Here is a 20,903-nt window from a genome sequence, read left to right as displayed (position 1 = left end):
ATTTTCGCTTGTCCTTCTGTCCGCTCCTCATTAAGTCTGAGCCCTATGCTGTTATTGTTATTGAAGATGATTTATTATGCATGCTGAAACATGTTTCCAGCTTTTTAGAAACCATTTAAAGAAACATATTCCTGTCTCAAGATCTTAGAACCTGTTGTCCTTTATTCCCATTGAGTATCATGTTCTTTGACCTGTTCTAATTACATGGATAAAATAGCAGTTGAAATCAAGATATTCAGAAAGATGTAATTTTGTTTTTCAAAGACAACTACCTGTGGGTATGGCGATGTCCTTGATTTTGACTTTGTGCTCGAGAGGCGAGATTTGCTTCCCTTTCTATTATCCGTTATGGTCGGAGTTGAGTTTGCGTATGAGAATGCCGGCTTGGTAGCAGTGACCTGATCCAAAGAGAGCTGTAGTCCTTTATATTCAGTATCCCTATATAAAAGGTGAAAGTGAAAAACAAACTCACTTCATATCTTAATGGGAAACATTCCTTCCTTCTTAGCAGGAGGTGGAAACAAAAGATATTTTTAAGGAAAAAGAATAAAACCATCCAAGGCCAGTCAGTATAACCCCCTGATACATTTAAGTAGTATAGCTTACTAAACAATAGCACTATTTTTATACTGAAAATATGATTGCTTTTTGCATCCAACTGTTATCATCCTGATCTACTTTCTTTAGTAATAAAAACCAATGGGATGGACATTTCTAAGATTTATATTACATTTCCGCATTGGTCACATAGCTAAGCAGTAAATAGGATACATTTTCTTCAAAACTCCTTTAACTGTACAACTACAAACTTACCACGTGTGTCTACATGTGTGTGTTCATGCGTGTGGGGGGGTGAACATAACAGTCTACGTAGATGTCTAAATAAATTGAACAAAGCATTCTTTCTTAATGGAAAACACTTCATCGTTAAGGTTATATTTTTCATTGTTTACAGGGTTCCAGGCAATCAGTGCAAATTTTTGAATTTTTCTTCTTCTATGTGTCTTAGAATTGTTTACTCCTCTGTTTGAAGTTTCTTATACTGAAAGACTTTACCAGTCAGAGAAAACAGCTAAATAAATACAAATCTTGTGATTTAAATGGTCTGACCCCCACTCACAAGACACTAGAGGTTTTCTACGGGGAGATACATATAATGGCAGTTTGTGAAGTTCAGTGTTAGTTTCTTCAAACTTTCTAACACATAAAAGTAAGGAAAGCTGGCATTATTCACAATGTCTCACTAAGCATAACGAGGGCATATGCACTAGTCTGCACCCCTCTCCACACATCTGCATGTCTGCTGATACCCGGGGGAGTAAGAAATGAGCTCTCCAGCTTTCATGTAGTCATACGGAACCTATTCTGACAATGATTTATTAAAAGAGAATGAAGCAAGAGTTTCTTCCTGACCTACCTACCTGGAGGAAAAGAGGAAGGATTCATGGCTTTTCTCTTCCTTTGTGTTAATCAGCAGAGAAGTAGGAGAGCAAGGGAAGAATAATTCTTCTCTTATGCAGTCAAGGAGGCAACATATTCATTCACACATTACCCCATGCTCCATCTAATCCTAAAGACTCATCCTTAATGCATTATATTAATAATAAATTATTCACCCAGCTTTAGCAACCATATCTTGCTCTATAATCACACATATATTGATGTAAGCCGTGACAGTCTAACAGTTTTTAGAAAGAAACTGCACCACAAACTGAGCATATCACAGTTTAGGCCACTGAAATGTTTTCAGACAAAAGTCAGGGGCAGAAGGATAAACTGGATAAATTAGTGAAATAAATGAAATAGGGTGAATCTTTGAATGCCACAGATAAATCTGCAGAACAGATAAATTAATTCATGATAGTTCTATGCTAAAATTTTTTTGCACGTGATAAACAACAAACTTGTTGGTTGAAGAGGCTTAGTTTTTTTGGCAATGCAGACAATGTATACATATCCATGTATATATAACACATGAAAATGAATCACTGACATTAAAGCTATGCTGATTTCACTGTTTCCAGTCAATAGTAGACAGAGATTGGACAAGTATAATTAATGTTTTGTAATGCGAAATTACTTCTTAATGAGGTCATATCTTCAAATTTTGGCTGCAATAAAGATAGGCCTCTGCTTTAATATTTGCATTTCAAATATCCTGCCTGCAGCCAAAGCATCTGAATATAGGGATTTGCTTTGGCCTATTTGACAGGTAAGGCTCATCCACATATTTTGAAACCATTAATCTTTCCTGTGGTTACCATCAGAATTTCCATCCAGACACCTTGACTTGATATGCAAAGCATCTGTCTCCATAACTGAGTCTACCAAATTATCTTTATGTTATACAAAACATCAGAAAGAAAGGACGTTAATTAATCTTCATATTTAACTACTACAGTAGCATAAGATATTACCAATAGTCCTGAAAAAAAGTATCAGTCTCATCCTGATATACACATTCCCTCTGACTATTTGGTTATAAGAAAAGGAAAGGTCTCGGTGTCAGATTCAGAAAGTGTTGCCTCCAGAAATGAAAATTAGTCAAAACTAAGCAGATAAATTGCTCACAGCCTTAGGGATATGAGGAGGTCCTGTTTCATTTATAAACCTGCCAACCCTTTTGCCTCCCTTTTTGCTGGAGAACCTGTAGTTCTGCACTCTTGCCATTACCTCCCCATCTCTGGTGTACACCACCCTGTAACAGTCTGCTGCTTTCTCATGTCAGTGGAAGAGTTTTAAAAAATGGGTTGAAAGATGACTCCAGTATTCAGACCACAGACTGTCACTCCAACACTACTTGCCTGCTGTTATGCTCTGTGCAAGCACCAAGCATTCGAATCACAGAGACTACACTGCACAAAACTTCTAGGGCACAGGAATCTAAACAAAACCAGGCAAATCAGGCCACCCAAAACCTTGCATGCCGTTATGTGTTACTTTTCCAAGTCCTTGGTATTGTTATGTTGAGCAGTCACCCCCCCAGAACACCACACATTAGAATAAACACCACAAGTTGTTATTGCAGACAATTGCTTAGACAGTAATATCATTAAACAAAGGATAAGAAGAAATCTATCTGAACTTCTTGCTGCCGAATGCAAAATTTCCCCTTAGAAAAAGAACACATCTGTACTCTCCTTGCAGATGAAACACTTGAATTTTTTTACATCACCAAGGCATGATTCAATACTGTCTCAACCCTATCCTAGCACAGCTACCCTTCAGAAGAGACAAGATAGACACCAGAACACCAATAGTAACAGGCCAAGATAAATACCACAAGTTAAAAAAAAAAAAAAAAAAAAAAACAAAACCCAAAGAAAACACGGAGGAAGGGTCCTGTGGTCTCAGTGTCAGATGCAGAAGATGTTCCACCAAGAAATTAAAACATTTGAGTATATCCACATGCACTGTGAGGCAAAGGACTAGAGGAACCAGGACTCCTAGTGATACACAAACTACAGATGGAAATTCTGACAACTTCCTGGAGTAATTTATAAAACTTCCGCCAACCATGAAACTGTAATCTGCAGATTCCTGTTTTCAGACACCTGAAACCTCCATTACACAGTCCCAGCAACACGGTAGTACTGCATCTTGTGTTCTACACGTAATTCAAAAAAAGGTGGTGGATACGAGCCTCTTCCTCCAAGGTCCTCACCTTCAGGATCCCACAGGGATCCATACAATCTACATCTATCTACATGAGACTGCTGAGAGAGAGAGTGATATGGCATGTGTTCAATTGCTAACAGTATGTTGCTGACAATCTACTATTTATCTCATTTTCTGATGCAACTATCATCACTATAAAACATCAGAATAACTACAGGAAATTAGCTCTTAAATGAAGAACAGATGGATCAAACTGAATCCAGACAAGACCAAAGTGATGCTTCTTTGCAAAGGGAAACACATTGAAGACCTCCACCTTTTCATGATGGGAAACAGCCACTCGTTCCACAGTTGGATGGAAATTCTAGGTCCTCTTTGACTCCTCAAAAAACTTGGATGCATATGCTTTTGGTAGCATATGCTTCCAAAAATGTATTATTTCTCCTCTGTCTTGTCCCTCCCCCCCATATGAGAATCTGGCCAGTATGGTCAATGTATTAGGCACCTACAGACTGGATCACCACGTTTCACTGTAAGCGAAAAGAAATAAGAAGACAAAGCGTAAAATCCTCTTGCTACAATATGCTGCTTCCCATTTTCTTCTCAGGTCTAACTCCCAGAAGCATTTCCACTCTGTGCCATGCCTCTGTGTCTTCCAGTGCCCATTATAAAGCTTGACCCTAATTTTGAAAGCACTTATTGATGTACTAGAGCTAGCATCACGAAAAAACGAGGATTGATGGCTGTACCAACTGCGCTTCCCTGCAATAAAGAGTCTGAAAGTACAAAGCATTTTTTACTAAAGGGATCTAGCTATAGCAAGCTGCATAGATAGAGAAGGACAAAGGCTGAAGCAGAAAAGCATTTGGAAGAGGAAGTCAATCTGTTTTTACGTGACTGGGATGCCAGCAGGGTCTGCAACACTTGCATGAAGAGTTCTTGCAATTCAGCTTTAGAAGACACTTTCTGCCTACTGCCACTGCCAAAATGTGCAACATGAAACATGGTGGCAACAGTCTGTCTAATGAAAGGTTGAGGAAGACATAATGACTCATTAGCAGATAGACCCAAAAAAGAACAGTTAGGGAGCAGAGCACCACAAAACCTGAATTCTCAGCAAAAAAATAGAGGTTGCACAAATATGTCAACTAAGTGTGTGGATAGACCTCACCATGAAACTGAAAAAAACCGAGAGTTTTTCTTCACAGCCTTTTTGAAGGAAAAAAGATGAGGAAAGGGTGAGTCAGCATTGCTAGAAATAATGTTGGAAAGGCTGGAATCAGTGACAGAGGCCCAGGGAGCACAGTGTGGCCCAAGACAAACTAAAACTGCACAGACAAGCTGGGCTTTTTTGTAGCTGTGTTTTTTCAAGTAAAAGGGTGAAGTTTGGGACTACTTTAACCAAAATCTAAACACTCAAGTGAGACTAGACATTAACGTTAGAGTGTTAAAAGCACAAACAGTTTTGAAGATATCAAGATTCCCTACTTAAACACAGTGTTGGCTATAGAACAGAGAAGAATTTAAGCCCTGAAAAATGCTTTCAAACAGAAAGAGCAGCTCAACAGGATGTATCCAGAGGAAGGAGTAAAATAATGACATCCATTAGTGAAGAATAAGTATCCAGATTCAACCAAAAGAACTTAAGAAGGACAACCAGGACACTCAAGAACAGAGATCTTATATATCTACAGTCATAAGCAGCATAACCTTCAAAACAAGAAGAAAACCTTAAAAAAAAGAGGAAAAAATGCTCAGCCCATGAAAAACTCTGCAAAAACCATAAGAAATGGCTTCTTTTTATGTTAATGCCACAACATGCCAGAAAGAAAGAATAAGCTATACATGCAGTGACTGAGAATATAAGCAACAATAAGGCAGATATTTACAGTGTATTTAATTCCATCAAAAGACACTAAATTTAAACACCTTAAAGAAGATTCACAGAAACTCCGTTTTCATTAGTGAAGTTCCAGCATTGGATCAGAAATGCATTTCAGCTCATTCTCTCCAGCACCAATCAAAATATCAGTACGCAACTGGAAACAGATCTTACTCTTATTCTGAGGTATCTTTCAATTGATAGTCTGAACAATATGCAAGGATCATACTGTCACTGGAAATCGTAGCAAATAAAGAATAAAAAGGCACCATGTGACCACCTAAACCTGACAAACACCGGATAACTACACCTTTGTCATTCCTTACACATATTAAAGTAATTAATGAAGTACAAGCTGAAAGTAAAAGCATTAGATGATCTTAATGCAGCACGTTCCTACAGCATGGGTACAATCATTCACACAACTGAAGCAAAGTGGAAAGCATTGCTCATGCAAGAGAAAGGTGTAATTTTAATTGGTTGCACTATTATTTCTATTGAACACGTAATACACATTCATCATTTCCTCTAGCTTTAAATGAAGAAAAAATCTATTAAAAGGAGCATATGCACTCTGCATTTCTTGTAGCTAAAAATCAGAAAAATTATATTTGTCAGATTTTCTGCCAGTCTAACAGAACACAGAATAGAAATTGTGAGATTAAACGAAAGGTGTTAATGTCATCAATGTTCAGCCTATTTTGCTGAGTTGTTGCAGTTCAGTTAAAATCAGCCATGAAGGTGGTAAAAGTCTGGCAGTTCCTCATGCATGTCTGACCACAATACTGTAATGTATCATTCTTCTGCTTTTAAACAATGCCTGCAACTTTTAACATTTCCACACTCCAGCTCATGCAATGCTAACAGAGCGCCGTTCAGCAGATGAGTGAAAAGAGAACAGATTCTGGCTGTTTGTCATCTTCATGGCTTTCTAAATCAGCAGATGGTACAACAAAACAGACAATTTCCTCGTCTGCTGTGTCCTCTGTTCATGTACAATGTGTCTCAGAAATGTTTACAAAGGCCTCAGTCTGCTCACGAGACTTGTCAGGAGGAGCGTATGCAAACCCTTTAGCATCTTCCAGAACCAGTCAAAATAAGGAGGTTTCGCTTTGCTCATATAGGAAGACAAATTTCGGGACAAAGTGGGAAAAAAGCCGTTGAACCTCACTGTTACGAAACTACACTGACATTCAGTTGTGTGACCTCAGAGATATTCCCTGCCTCGATTTTTCCATCAGTTATTGGGATGATATTAGGAGCCCTCCCTTCTAAAGTTTCTCGAGTGAAAAGTCCCATATAGGCCTGACCTATTGCTCACCAAAGTAATTGAAAATACCCCCCAGAAATCTTTCACGCGGTTGTTTATCATTAGTACCCTTAATGGCAAGCAATGCATCTGCTCGGAGAAGTATGAGATCTGTATATTGGATCCCTTCATTGAGTTCAAGGCACACATTTATCTCCATAAATAGCACAAGCCACAGTAGCTGTTTACGTCTTGTTGAGTCAAAGTTTACAGCTTCTCCAGCCATGAGATACACGTACATGAGATCATGTTCCTGTATGGGCTTTTAAAGGCAGAGCAACCCAAACCAGGAAGTTTAATTAAATGATTTGATACATTCAGGAAAATTGAAGCACAAAGTTTCCTACACGGATCATTTAACACAAATGTCTGAGGATATCCTCTAGACAACTACTGTCAGAGAAATTGTATATATTCCCTGATTGGTTTCTCATCTCAGAATGCAATCATTTAACTGTCAGTTGGAGTTAAATAAAACATCCTGCCCTCCAGATAATCATGTGGCAGAGTTTCCAGCAGTCTGAAGGTACAGTTTGTCATTCCCAACTGCATGCCTAGCCATCTCTGGCTCCAAAAGGAGCCCTTTGTACACTGTATTTGCCTTTATTTACTAGATTTGCTAGATGAAAATATGCACCAGGGATTTATTATTGTTTGTGAATAAAATGCCTAAGACATCCTAGGCTAATTATATATGAATATAATTACCGTTTGTAGTTAGAGGTAGCACTGAAAAAATGCTTTAAATAAATAAAATATGATGACCGGAATTTAATTCTGTAACATTTATTTCAAATGTGAGGTGCCTAGGAGCACAACTGGCTAAAAGTCATGTTTGATGTATATTCAGTGCTTGCCAAGTTAAATGGACAAATATATTTGGCAGGATTTTATAAATGTTTGCATATATTAGAATCTGTTTGATAATGAGAAATTTGGATTAGAATTACACAGCCTGCAACGTTAGGTTTTTTGCTGTGTTTTTTTTTTTTGGATGGCCACCAAATAGTTAAGAATACTTTATCTGAAGGCATGTTAAACATTGCAGAACTCCATGACTCACGTCCATTCTGTCAGCCTTTATTAAATTATTGTGGTGACTACTTTGTAATTGTTGGGGGTTTTCCATTACTTGAAATTCACCTGCACATTCAAAATAATACTTCTGAATAAACCAAAGGTCTGTTAAATGAGACTTTTAAAAATCTGATTTTTTTTCTTCCAACTACTCCTTTTCAACCACTCCATAAAAACCAATGTCACCTCAGTGCAACAGCAAGTGCGTGTACGCAGCACCCCTTTAGGAATTAATGCCATATAGACATAAATTCTCACCTATCTAAGACGGTTCCTATTTTGCAGAAAGCCAGACTGACAACAGTGCAACAGACTGCTATTATACAGGGTAGATTTTCCCATCTCAGACTCCTTAATATTTTTATGTGTTAAAAAATATACCCTGAATATTACCGACACCTTTAAGACACCGATCTATTAGCCAAGTAATACAGATTCAACTCTCAACCGTCCCACAGACTACTGGTGTCACACTGGACAAATCATGTTATCATAGGATTTTAGCAAGCCCTTGGCCTGAGTTTGCCCTCAAGGTGGCCAATGGGACTTTTAGTTTTGGTAGGGTCACATTTAGCCCAGTGCTGATCATTTCTGAGAATCCCTACCTTAACTTTGCCGAATATTAGCTCTGGAAGGGAGGATAACAGTGTGTTCTTGTAGGAAACATTTCTTTTGTGAAATATCTTTGTCTGTCTCTCCTATTAAACTTAAGCTTTTTGTTGGAAGGAACAATTTCCTGCTATCAATGCATGATAGCTAATGTTACTAAGCTAACTCTCAGCTGCACGTCTACCACAGATAACAAAAAAATACATTTCCCGAGACTAGTACTCATGTCACTGTGATGCAAAGCATGTTTTTGTTATTTCAGAATCTCCATGTATTCAACACAAATGTTTTTAACTATGTCCTATACCATTTATCCTTGATTAAACCTCTTTGAGATAGTTAATCATTAATGATTTCTTTGCAGCTGCTGTGCAAACAGTTCGTTCATGCCTATGACATATCAAATTTCACAGACATGTTCTTTAATTGGATTCATTTATTTCTAATCTACTTAAGCCCTTACTACCGTAATGCTTGACTAAATATACATTAAACTCACTTATTTAAACTGCTAAAATAAATTTGAGATATTTTCTATGAATAAAAATACTTGATTGAATACATGTAATACCATTGTTATTGTGTACCTAACTGAGCAGAAATTATTGGAAATAGCATACTAGATAGGTATATGATATGCTTGGACAAAAGGATTTGAGAGGGTGCTGATTATTTTTTTTTGGCAGAGATTATAAATTAAAAGGTTTCTAAATCCTAAAGATTCCTGTATCACTTTAAGGTATGTAATAAGGAGAACCAAAAGTAGCTCCTCGTGATTTTCATGAAGGATGTTTGGTGTTTTCATTTTAAAATCAAGGCACTTTTTCAGAGTAAGAGCCTCATACCGGTTCTATCCCCTTATGGCAAGGAAAAGGGCTAAAACAGTCAAGATACTTTCAAGATTTGACTATTTTATGTTTTTTAAGTAATGGTAACTGAAAAGATGGCAAAAAGTTGGATAAAAGTCCTGTTTCTGGGTGTTTAGAAACCACAAAAGACAGTTATGCAGCTATGGACTCGGAGTTATTAGGGGCATACACAGCACTCTCCTCTGTGGGGCTTAAGTATGATCTTTAAAATCTAGTTTCAGATTTTTGTTTCTAAAACAGTAGTAGCCTTAAACTCCATTTTGGTGAATAATCCTCTAATTCATATGTTTCACCACTTAAACTGAGAAGTTTCACAAATGAAAGATGCATCACATTGCGGAGAGATCACTGGTAACGCAGACTGCCTTGCGTGTAAGAAAATGCACATCATCGCATCATTATGCAGTAAAGGAGGATTGCAAAAATGAGGATTATACCTCATACCGTACACAAACCCCTCATGCACTGACACTTCAGATATTCTATACTCTTACCATCCCATCTGAAAACCTAAAAAACTCAGAGTGGGACAGCAAGGGTATGGACTTGGAACAGTCTCTCTATGAGGAACAATTAAGGAGACTTCTCAGGCTGAGAGAGAGATGACTGGGAAAACAAAATAAGATCTGTAAATTATGAGTGACACAGAGAAAATGAGTAGGAAGCAATTTTTCACTTGTTCGTCTAATGCAAGTACGGGCTATGAAAGGAATGAAAAGGTGGCACTTCCACAACAAAAGGAGCCCTTTTTTATCTCTTTTACTTAAGCTTGGCAAAAACTCACATGGTTTCAAAAAGTAAACAGACAAATTTGTGGAGAAAAAAAACACAAAACATTGATAGCTAATACACTAAAATATCTCACCTCTTTCTAGGAAGACACTTGAACTTCTTGAAGACGGGGAGAAAGTGCTAGGGAAGCATTACTGCATGCTTGTCCTATTTTTAAACCCTTTCCAAAGTATTTGCCATGGTCACTACCAGTATGTGTCTGATCCTGTATAGCTGTTCTTAAATTACACTCTATACCACAGTAGTTAAGCAATTTCATACTTCAGTTCCTTTGAAACTGTGCAGTGAAGAGTGGTCCTGACAATTTGCTGTTATTACTTTTAATAACTTACTGTAAAAGTTAATTTATTGATATTTCAGATTTTATCAACTCCTCTATGTTTCCCATAATTAAAGCTTTTCTTATGACAACCTTCCTAAGATCCTAAGGTGAACCCTTAAAAAAATTAGTTAGATTTTCTTTTATGACTTTTTGGATAATCTTCTGTGATCTGGGAATAGTTTATTTGAGAAAAACAATGTGCTTGAAAAATGGTTTACTGTTCATTCTGTTTGTTCCTCCCTGGGAAATTTCCTATCTGCATGCTTCATAACATACTTGTCCATCATTCCAGCCTGCTTTTTCTGATCAGCGGTGCCCCATAGTGAAGAGGTATGTCGAGTCCAAAAGGATTCATGAACTCCATCTGGTGAGGAGGTCCCATTTACAGTAGATCACCTTCTCTTTCATCAGATTAGTCCTTTCTTGTCATAAGACTTTCACCTTCCTCAGAAGAAGCAAGATTTATCTACAGTGAAAGTCTTGCTAATTCACTTGTCCAGAGTTCCTCAGCTTTGGCCAGGGAAGAGCACTTTGCCCCTGAGGACCACTGTCTGGCCACAAAGCGAGCATGGTAAGACACTTGAATGCTTTTCAACTGAATTTTACTTTGCTTAAATTTTAGAGGTAAAGGGAGGAAGACAGGCAAGGACTTGCATGTGGGCTTTGGCATTTGGGGAGAACGTCTTTTCAGTCTTTTTTACAAATTAATATACCTGTTTTCTCATTTCATTATTTGTACCTGAGTTAGATTGATGTCGTGGTTGTTCAACCCCAGCTGAAATCTAGAACTACGCAGCTGCTCACTCACTCCCCCAGGTTGCAACAGGGGAGAGAATCAGAAGAGTAAAAGTGAGGAAAAACTTGTGGGCTGAGATAAAGACAGTTCAATAGGTAGAGCAAAAGCCGTGCACACAAGCAAAGCAAAACAATAAATTAATTCACTGCTTCCCATCAGTAGGCAGATGTTCAGCCATCTCCAGAAAAGCACGGGTCCATCACGCGTAACGATTACTTGGGAAGACAAACACCATAACTCCAAACGTCTCCCACTTCCTTCTTCTTCCCCAACTTTATATACTGAGCATGACATCGCATGGCACAGGATATCCCTTTGGTGAGTTGGGGTCAGCTGTTCCAGCTGTGTCCCCTCCCAACTTCTTGTATCCACCCAGCCTACTCGCTGGCAGGGCAGTGTGAGGAGCAGAAAAGGCCTTCAGTGTTTAACAACAACCAAAAACATTAGTGCACTATCAACAGTATTTCTCATCCCAAATCCAAAACATAGTGCTAGCTGAAACCATGACAACTGCCTTTTAGCTTCTCCCCACTCACAGTCAAACCTCTCCAGCAGCCAGATCCCACTCACATTACTTGTCACTTGGGTCTAAGGCTCTGTTCGTGTCAGACTTTGATAGGATCAGATAGGTATCCAGCTTTGATAGGCATACAATGTATAAAGTGGTTACGCTAATAAAACAGGAGACAAATAGGAAGAAAAGCCAATATCATGAGGCTATAAGATAACAAGTAATACTCCACTGTATTTGATACTTTCCTGGTAATCACTGATTCTGTCTCCTCAAAGTATACATTATACGCAGTTCCATTTGTTAAACATGTCCATTAAATGTTAAAATTGATACAAGATAACCTGCTTGACTACCTAGACCCCCTGGGCCAGAGACTAAGTTAAACCACCATACATTGCACAACTACTGCTGACCCCACGCCTTCTATCAAATATGGAAAAGAGACTTTTAGTGGTAGTTAGTGCTTTTTGACAGTAATTATAACAACAACTCACCATTAACATAGATAGTTCCAGAAATGCATACCCATGCTAAAATCCATCTTATGAAACTGAAGAATAAGTCTCCAATGTGTTGAATGGTTATAAGTAGTGAAATACTTACTAAGCATATCTAAAATTTCTCAACAAATAAATAAAAATCATTTAATAAAGCACAATAACACCTAGCTACAATCTTCTTCAGAAAATTAAATCTACCATCTGACTAGTACCTTTGCCCTCTGTGTCCTTGCTTTGACTTGGACAGGCAGGGGCCTTAGCTGGCTTCAGCCACTCTGTTGTTACTGCTTCACGTGCACATTTATCAAGGGTTTCTGGATGCGCAGAAGTGCCTCTGACCAGGCCACTGTATGTTCCCATAAAAATGTCCACAGCATACATGCAGATCGACTCCACTGCCATCCCACAACTGTGCTTGGACCAACACTGCAGCTGATCTGCAGCTGGACTGAATGAATGTTTGATTTGGGTTTGTACAACAGGTCCAGTGTATTATAAAGTATGAGATTTACCATACTTGTGGTGACCATTTCTGTAGCACATATACAGCAACTCCAGAGTATCACACCTGGGCAAATGTTGCTGTGCACCACATCTCCTACTGCTTTCTTGAACTCACTAGATATCACCAGAGAAGCCCTAACTGCATATTCCAACCTTAAGTTACACAGTTGTAGTCACACAGGTATGCAGTTTTCTTTGGACTGAAGTCACATCCCCACCCCCGCTGCTGGTTTTCACAGACTAGAAAGCACTCAGGAGGCTGACCATCTTGCAGAAGACAACACTTTTTCTTTAACTCTCCTACTCACAGCTTAAGATCAACAGAATTATTTTGGGGAACACCGTTCAGCAATTTGTCTGCAAATGGGAGGGTGCTATCAGGCTATTTATCCCCAAGTCGAGCCTTTATTTGAGCAAATACTCTACTGGGACATGCCTTGTGAAGCAGTCATTAAAGGTTATTATTTTGTTCTGTGTACAAAACAGTGTTTGGAAACAGCAAGAAAAAAATAGCGTGCAATGCCTTTGGGTGGATTTCAGTTAACCAGGGCCTAAGTCAGAGGGAGAGAGTTTTCTATAGCAACAGCCCAGGCTACCAGCTGCCAAACGTAGTACAGAGATGATCGAAAGCCACAGGCTACTTGGGAACAGGCTGCCTTCAGGGCACACTGTGCACGTTCGCTTCCCAACCGACAGCACAGATGTAAGAGCGTTGAATATTGGATGGGTTTAAAGGTCTTCATTCTAGGTTATGTCAAAATATCCACACAATGCTAGGGATGTAGCCAAACTTTAGTTAGCCAGGCATTTGAGTTTCCATAGCTGCACTGGAACTTCAGCAGATAATAGCTGTTATTTTCAACATTGCTGCCCCCAAGATTTATACACAGTGGTTTGTAGCTGAAAAACTACGGCTGTTCTTTATTAGGTCCCAATTCAACACAGTAACAAATGCGTCCTTCAAGCCATCTCTATTTGGCAAAGCCCAGGAATATTCTTATTTCTAAGCGTGTGCCTAAGGGTTTTTTTATTTCAAAACTGAATTCACTGGGATATAATCATGTACTGAAAGTTATGTCTAAGCACTTTTAGAGCCTGCCATGTGCTCAAGTGCTTTAGTAAATCAGGACTTCTGCGATTTAATTGCACTAAGTGGATGATAACAAAAGACAACAACAGGAATAAATCGTCTCACTGTGTTAAAGATCATGTGATTGACTCCAGAATTCAGCCATCCCAAGCCTTCAGAAGGGTCAGACGCTATACCCTTGTTCACACAGAGCGATGCCTGCCTCCATAAATAGTGTCATCAAAGTGAAAGGGGCTGCCTCTGAAGTAACCTACTGAGTACGAACATGTGTGCTGGAGCCTGGCCCACGCTGTAAAGTACAAAAGAGAGGTGAGGGAAGGAGAATTAGATTTTAAACAGATACTTGCCACTGTTGAACGGACAAAGGAGATTTATTTGTTAACACTTAATTTAGGCCATGTCGAAATGCCACATTTGCGTGTGTAGTGTGTACAAATAAAAGCTAGCAAGAACACCATAACGGAGAGGAAAGAGCTCACTTTAGAAGCCCTTTAGTAACTTTACACACCTGTTGCACTTCATGATAATTACAGTGAAACAACATGGGAATCACAGCAGCACTGAGATGCAGCACAGAGCAACAAGAGCAAACATGCAACAGATTAAGGAAACAGAAGCAGAGCTAGTAAAACTGTAAACCTGCTTAAGGAACACACTGTTGCTGTTATGGGAGCAGGAGCCAGTTCTGCACCCAGTTTTGCGCAGAGTATTGAGAGGGTGAGAGCGTGGAGGGGAAGCCTTTGGTAGCAGTTCCACTGCGTGGCCTCCCTCTTCTGCACAGCCACTAACACAATCCATAGATGAGACATAAACGTTGTGTGGTAAAACTAGCAGATGCTCTTCCAACTGCCTCACTTGTCTGCAGCTCTCTGAACTACCACAGAGCAGTGAACACAACCCTGAGCTCCACGGCCTATGGTCTCCCCCTCCTCCGCCGCGTAGGAAGACCACTGGGGCTGATCCCCAAAGGGACTGAAGCACCCAGCTGCTGTAGTGGTGTTCACAAGCCTCATTTATGCCATTCAAAGTGCTGAAGGGCAGAGTAAGGATAAAGTGTGAACAACCTCTCTAGCAGGAACAGCTGTGCTGCAGTGTACAGTCCAACGCTTCCATGTAAAAAGAAATCTGTGGCAGTTTACCTTAAACCATAAACTGTGGCATTTTAGGAATAAGAGTCCCTGCAGCGGGCCCTGTACCTTTCATCAGTGGAGTGAGGCAGACAGCTGGAGATAGTAATTGCTTCAGCCATTGCCGCTGCTCAATGTGTCTCAGCCCCAGACAATCATTTTACAAGATCTGTAACTCCCTGTTTGGGAGGAGGGAGTTTCCAAAGGCCTGGAACAGCCGGCACACTGAATGGGAAAAGGATGGAGTGGAAAGCATTTGAAGTCGCTTTTCTTTCTTGGACTAGAGACACTTATTTGCAACCCTGACTTTCGTGCTGTGTGAGACTATCAGTATGCACGCATTTAAACTAATGACTGCTTTTTCTTTTTTTTTTTCCTATGGATCTGACCTGCGATCCTTTAATCCTTACTCTAGCAAATAAAACTTTCTTCATACAAGCAGTGACTGTAGACTCTGGTCCACAGTTTTAGTGCCTTGGCCATTACAGTCACCTGGTTTAAATACAAGCATAGAAATTTGGAGTGAATTAAACAAATGGTAGCTAAGAAAGCCCCTACATGAACAAAGAACTGCAGAAACGTATTGTGGACACCTGGAAGAGCCTGTCTCCTATTTGCAAGAAATATATAAACAATGTTCCAGGGAGACAAGCCTGTAATAAAAACTAATGGCGAACAAACAGAATACTGCACTGAGTAGTTCAAGAGGAATCCTTTTATACTTTTTTCTTTGAGGTATAATGCTTCCCAAGCATTTTAATTGATTAAAACAATTCCTTTATATATTTACGTTGCTAATCCGATCATGTGAATGATGGTAGGCTTTCCAGTCTTAGGTTTTCCTACATTGTGGATTCAACATATCGAGTGGGACCCAGTTCTGTGCACAATTACTTAAGTGGCAAAATTCCCATTAATACAGAGAAATATAAAGGAAAAGCAGCAGGTCAAGTTTGATTTTACTGTTTAAAACTATTTAAGAAAAAATACATTATCCAGTTGAAGTCACTAAGCTTATCTCAAATATTAAAGTTAGATGGCTAATCTTACTCATACAACTAGTTCCACTAATGATATGAGTAAGGGTGTGCAGGATTTCTTCTGCAATAATAACTTTCCCAGTGTATTCACTGTCCTACACATTCCGTCACACACTCGTAGATACATGTTCTCTCGTATCTCTCTTTTGACTAAGAAGAGGACTCTGGCCAGTTCCAAATCTGGCAGTTCCAGATTTGGGAGAAACACTTAAGAAAAGCGGGCCCATAGGTATGGAAATATTGTTTGTGGATTCTCCCACTGACTACGAATAGAAGGAGATGAGACCCGATGACCCAGAGACAGGCCAAAAAGAGGACGTTTCTGAAAAGCTATGGAAATATTTCACTGTTACTGTCCAAAAATATGGACAGAGTTTTGTTTCTACATGAAACACAAGTTCTCCTAAAGACTGCTTACTATGCCCGGGAGGAATGTTTTCAAAGTCTGAGCCATCACTCAGAATGATACCACATTGCTTATGCAATCACTTAAAATCTAGTAGTACACAAAGCTAGAAATAGCAATAAAAATCTAAAGATGAACTGTGTAGATACAATTAACAGTTAATTTATTCTAAATTGCATTTACCACATTATTAAGTAAAACATTCATCAATATGGCAGTTATTTGTGAAATAATCTTTCAAACAAATTGCGTTCAACTTCTGCTGCTAATCATCCAGTTACATAATGCAGTGTGAGGTCAACTGGAACTATATCGTATACCTACTATATCATCAGAACCGAGATTAATCACAATTAGCTACCTAATCCATGTTATCTGTCTATGTTACCTCTATTGCTATTCTTTTAAATGCTAAAGGACAATGAAATGTATATAGGAAGGCTTTCTTAGCTTTCTCTGGGGACAGATTATTATAATATTTGCTCGTGCTCAAAAAGCCAAAGGATTTGCACTTTGCGTTATCCATTTGTTTAAAAGGAGGTTGTTTGCGATCTAAATATAAACTTAACTTCAGCAGTTGCATTCTCTATTAATTGACTCATACTTGAGTCCCTTTATGTGATAAACATGCACAGCTAATAATCAATGGTATGGCAACTGTGTGTACAGAACAAATAAGAAAAGAAACAAATATTCTGTGTCTGTACTCACGTATGCCAAGTGGAATACAAAGAAGAGCAAATGTGTGTGCTTTAAAGCTGGAGTCCTTAAAGGTCATTTATATTAATTTTTGACACACTGCTATAACACAAGAAATAACCTTTCCTCTTGTTGCTAAAACGCCCTTGCCACCGTTCCTATTTAGTTCAGCATATATACTTACTACAAACATTTGTTCTCAAGCCTAGAATTCCCTTTCTTAAAGCTTTGGAAGATGGAAATGACCCCTTTTTATTTTCTTAACTGGGGGCCCGTTTCTCATTCTTTCTGTTTTCATCATCTATATCGCCCAGAGGAGTTGGGAAGCTACAAGGTAAGAGGTTCTCGCTCTTCCTGCTCAGCCTGCAGTGAAACTGATCCTCCAGACGAGTTTGGTACTTATACCACACAGAACCCGCTCCTTTCCAGAACATCAGAGCGCTCAGGTTCCTCTCAATAGTGAGAAAAAGCTCCTTATTCCACGAGCAAACCGGGAAAAAAAAACCAACAAGACTCCTGGGGCTTTCCCTGGGTGAAGAAGTGCTGTGGGGGGGACCAGGGACCCAGCAGGTCAAAAACCTGCACCATACGTTCCAAACCTTCTGATCCCTTTTGCTATTTTCACCCCAATTCCGTGAAAAAAAAAAAAAAAAAAAAAAAAAAAAAAAAGACCGGCATCTCCTATTTTCACGGGAATCTTTAGCGAGAGGCATCCCACCTTTCAAGCTCCACCCTGCGAGCCCAAACGCCACTCTCTTTGTTATTTCAGAACACAAAACTACCAGTTTACACCTCTTTTGCTCTCTCCCCGGCTTCCTTACACACGGGTCCATACGCAAAGGTTTGTCTTTCTCCGCCACGAGGACTTTTTTTTCCCTCGCTGGGTTTATAACGTGAGGAGGCTGCGGCGGCACAAGCGGCTCTGCCCACGCACCCGATGCCGCGCAGGTGAAGCGTGGGAGGAGCCGCGCATCTCAGCTGTTCCTGGTTTACTGGAATAATCCGATGTCATCCTTTAGGAAACGCCGTAGCTATAGGATTTATACCGGCATAAAGTATATTAAGCACTCGGAAATTTTGAGTGCTACAGGACCTTTACTCGGCCCTCCTGGAGCGGAGCCTAGCTCTTACCAGAGGAAAACGCCAAGTCCCCATAACCTCTCATTTTCCCCACCTACCTTCCTCATTTGAGCAATAACACGTTGACTCTGAATAGCTCATTAAGACAACGAAGCCGGCTCTAGGTACGAGGAGTTCAGCACCCTCCCGCCCGACTGTCCCACCGTGAACCTTTCCTCAACAGCTCCCCTCCACCTCAGGTTACCGCTTGCAGATGCTGACTTACATGTCACGTTTTTTTAAAAGCCAGCCATTTCTCTTCTTGCAGTCCCCCCCGGCAAGCGGCAGGGCCTGTTCTTCTCGTTTATTTTTCAGAACGGCAGGCTAGCCGTAGGATAATAATAAAATTTTTTTAAAAATTAATATTATTACTAACTACTAATTATTAATAACTAATAATATTACTACTAGTAGTAGTAATAATAATAATAACAGTAATAATAAAGATGCTGCAGTGGAAGCTACGCCCATCCCCTGGACTCAGGGCAGCAGTTGTAGCAGCAGCAGCCCTGCCACAGAAGCAAGAAGGACGCGCTCTCTTCTTCTGCAGCGCCCTAATGAAGAGCCAGGCAGGCTTGATGAGACCTCGAGGACCTCGAACATACCAAAACTAGATTTTAATGCAGTCGTGGTGCCTGCATTGCAGCCGCCGGCAGCACATGACAGTTGCCGCATCCAATGATGGACCTTCCAGCGTTCACCAGCTGCGTTTCAGCGAACCTGCCTCCCTCGCTGCCCTCTCGCCGTCCACTCCAGGCAATTAAGCAAAGGGCGCAAGGGGAGCCTTACACCGAGGCGGAACGAAGTCGCGCCGCGGTGTAACCTCGTCCTCCACGGGGAAATCTTGAAAGAACAGCTATAGTCCTCCTACGCATCAGCCTAGCTGAAAACAGGTTTAAATTATAACCTTGTTCTAAAAATCCCTATACACGCACGAAAATATAAAGGCGCTGCCCCCAGCGAAAAATCAGCTGGGGCGGAGGAATAGCGCTGTTTTGGTACCGCTCCTGACAACGCTGTTTTGCGGGGGGTGTCAGGCGGCGGGGCTCCCCGAGCCCACCTTCCAGGCGGCACGGAAAACCTGCCGGGGCGCGGAGCCGCGGAGCGCGTAGGGGCTGTTCTGCGCCCTTGCGCAGTCGGCCGTGGAGGTGCGAGCAGTCTGCGAATAAGCTGACTGCGATGCTCCCGGCCCCTCCGAGCCGCTGGTAGCCACCCTGGGCTCGGTGGCACTGGTGGTGACCGCGGCACTGGCCCGGAGCCCGAGGCGGTAGGGCCGCACATGGTATGACCAGTCCCGTTGCTGAAAAACACCTCCGAGGGGTTTATCTGACCGGCCCCCGCGGGACCAGGGTACTCCCTGCTTGCTTTGCCTGGAATGCTGGTGGCCGTGGTGGTCACCCCGGCAAGCAGGGGACAGATCGAGCCGGATCTGCAGCTGACGTTAAGCAGATCCGCTGGGATGTTGCATTTCCACTCGGGTCATTTGAGGTAGAGTTCCGTGATTGATGTTCACTCTTTCGGGATTAAAGGAGAGGGAAACGACCGCTAATGTCAGGTGCTCATAGGAAAACATGTAGCCTTCCTGGTGCAAAGCCACTCTAGCATGCTAGTTGCCTTCGGGTTCCTTGTTTCTTAGCGTTACGGCACACTGATTTCTTGTCTTTGCAGTTCCCCGTTCACCTCAGGCAAGTGCTTGGACTTGACTGAGAAGCATAAAACGCGAAAAATACAGAGAGGGGCTGGTATAGGGGAAATGGACATACAAATGCATGGAACAGCTAGAAGAGAGGTGATGGTGCCTCTGCTAATCCGCATCCTTGCTGGGTGAATGCCAGGGTATTAGCCCGCCGCGCCCCGCATCCCTTTTTAAAGCGAATAAAAGGGATTTTCTTTAAAGGGGAATCGCAGTTTACTCCCTACACCAGAATGCTGAGCCAAATGTATGCTTTTTCATGCAGGTGCAATAACCCCTGTCTGCCCACCTAAGAGCACGATGCCCGTTATCACTTTACGTCCCGAAGCGATTACGCACTAGCAATGCAGGCGCCGTCACCCGCATCCCTTTCCCCACCCCGCCGGCCGCGCCCGCTCACACGACCAGAGCCGCTGCCTCCCGAACGAGCCACTTCGTTTTGGCAAGCACGTCTCAAACTCGGCTACCAAACCGCTCACCACCTGTGCATGCACAAAACCCGCAACGGCAAGGTCGTGGTGCTGCAATCGCCGCAGTTTTGGGAGAGAGGAGGGTTGTGCCTCTCAGACGTTTTCCAACACCTACATTTGTCTCCAGAATAAAAAACGAGCAGCGTAACAGAGGAATATTCAGCCTCCAGGATCAACGAGGTACCCCCGGCCTGACCGGCCCTGCGATCCCGGTGAAGCATCAGCGCTACCGCCAGCAGCTACTGCCACGTCCAGGGGAGATGCTGACAATCACGGGGATAAACACTTCAAAATAGTCTGGCCGACCTTCCCCTCCCTCACTGGGCCTCTGTGTTTCAGTTTAAGCAGTGGAGCTAGAACACAACCTAGAAATCCCCAAATACCAGGAGATGCATTGAGATATACGGTACCTCGGCAGTCACTCTGATTATTTTTTTTAATCTATTTTATTTTATTTTATTTTATTT

General features: G+C 41.1%; 1 protein-coding gene across 2 annotated transcripts in view; it reads right to left on the bottom strand.

The window, feature by feature from the left end:
• SIM1 (SIM bHLH transcription factor 1) overlaps positions 1-20,903 on the bottom strand; it is a 54,496-nt gene that overhangs the window by 17,451 nt on the left and 16,142 nt on the right. For both annotated transcript variants that reach the window (XM_054195077.1, XM_054195078.1), the window contains exon 10: positions 273-438. In XM_054195077.1, coding sequence (XP_054051052.1) covers positions 273-438 — 166 coding nt within the window. The remainder of the gene's footprint in view (positions 1-272; positions 439-20,903) is intronic.

Source organism: Rissa tridactyla, chromosome 3 (assembly GCF_028500815.1).
Source record: "Rissa tridactyla isolate bRisTri1 chromosome 3, bRisTri1.patW.cur.20221130, whole genome shotgun sequence".
Taxonomy (NCBI): Eukaryota; Metazoa; Chordata; class Aves; order Charadriiformes; family Laridae; genus Rissa; species Rissa tridactyla.
The sequence above is the reverse complement of the archived record's forward strand: the minus strand, read 5'-3'. Positions and strand labels throughout refer to the sequence as shown.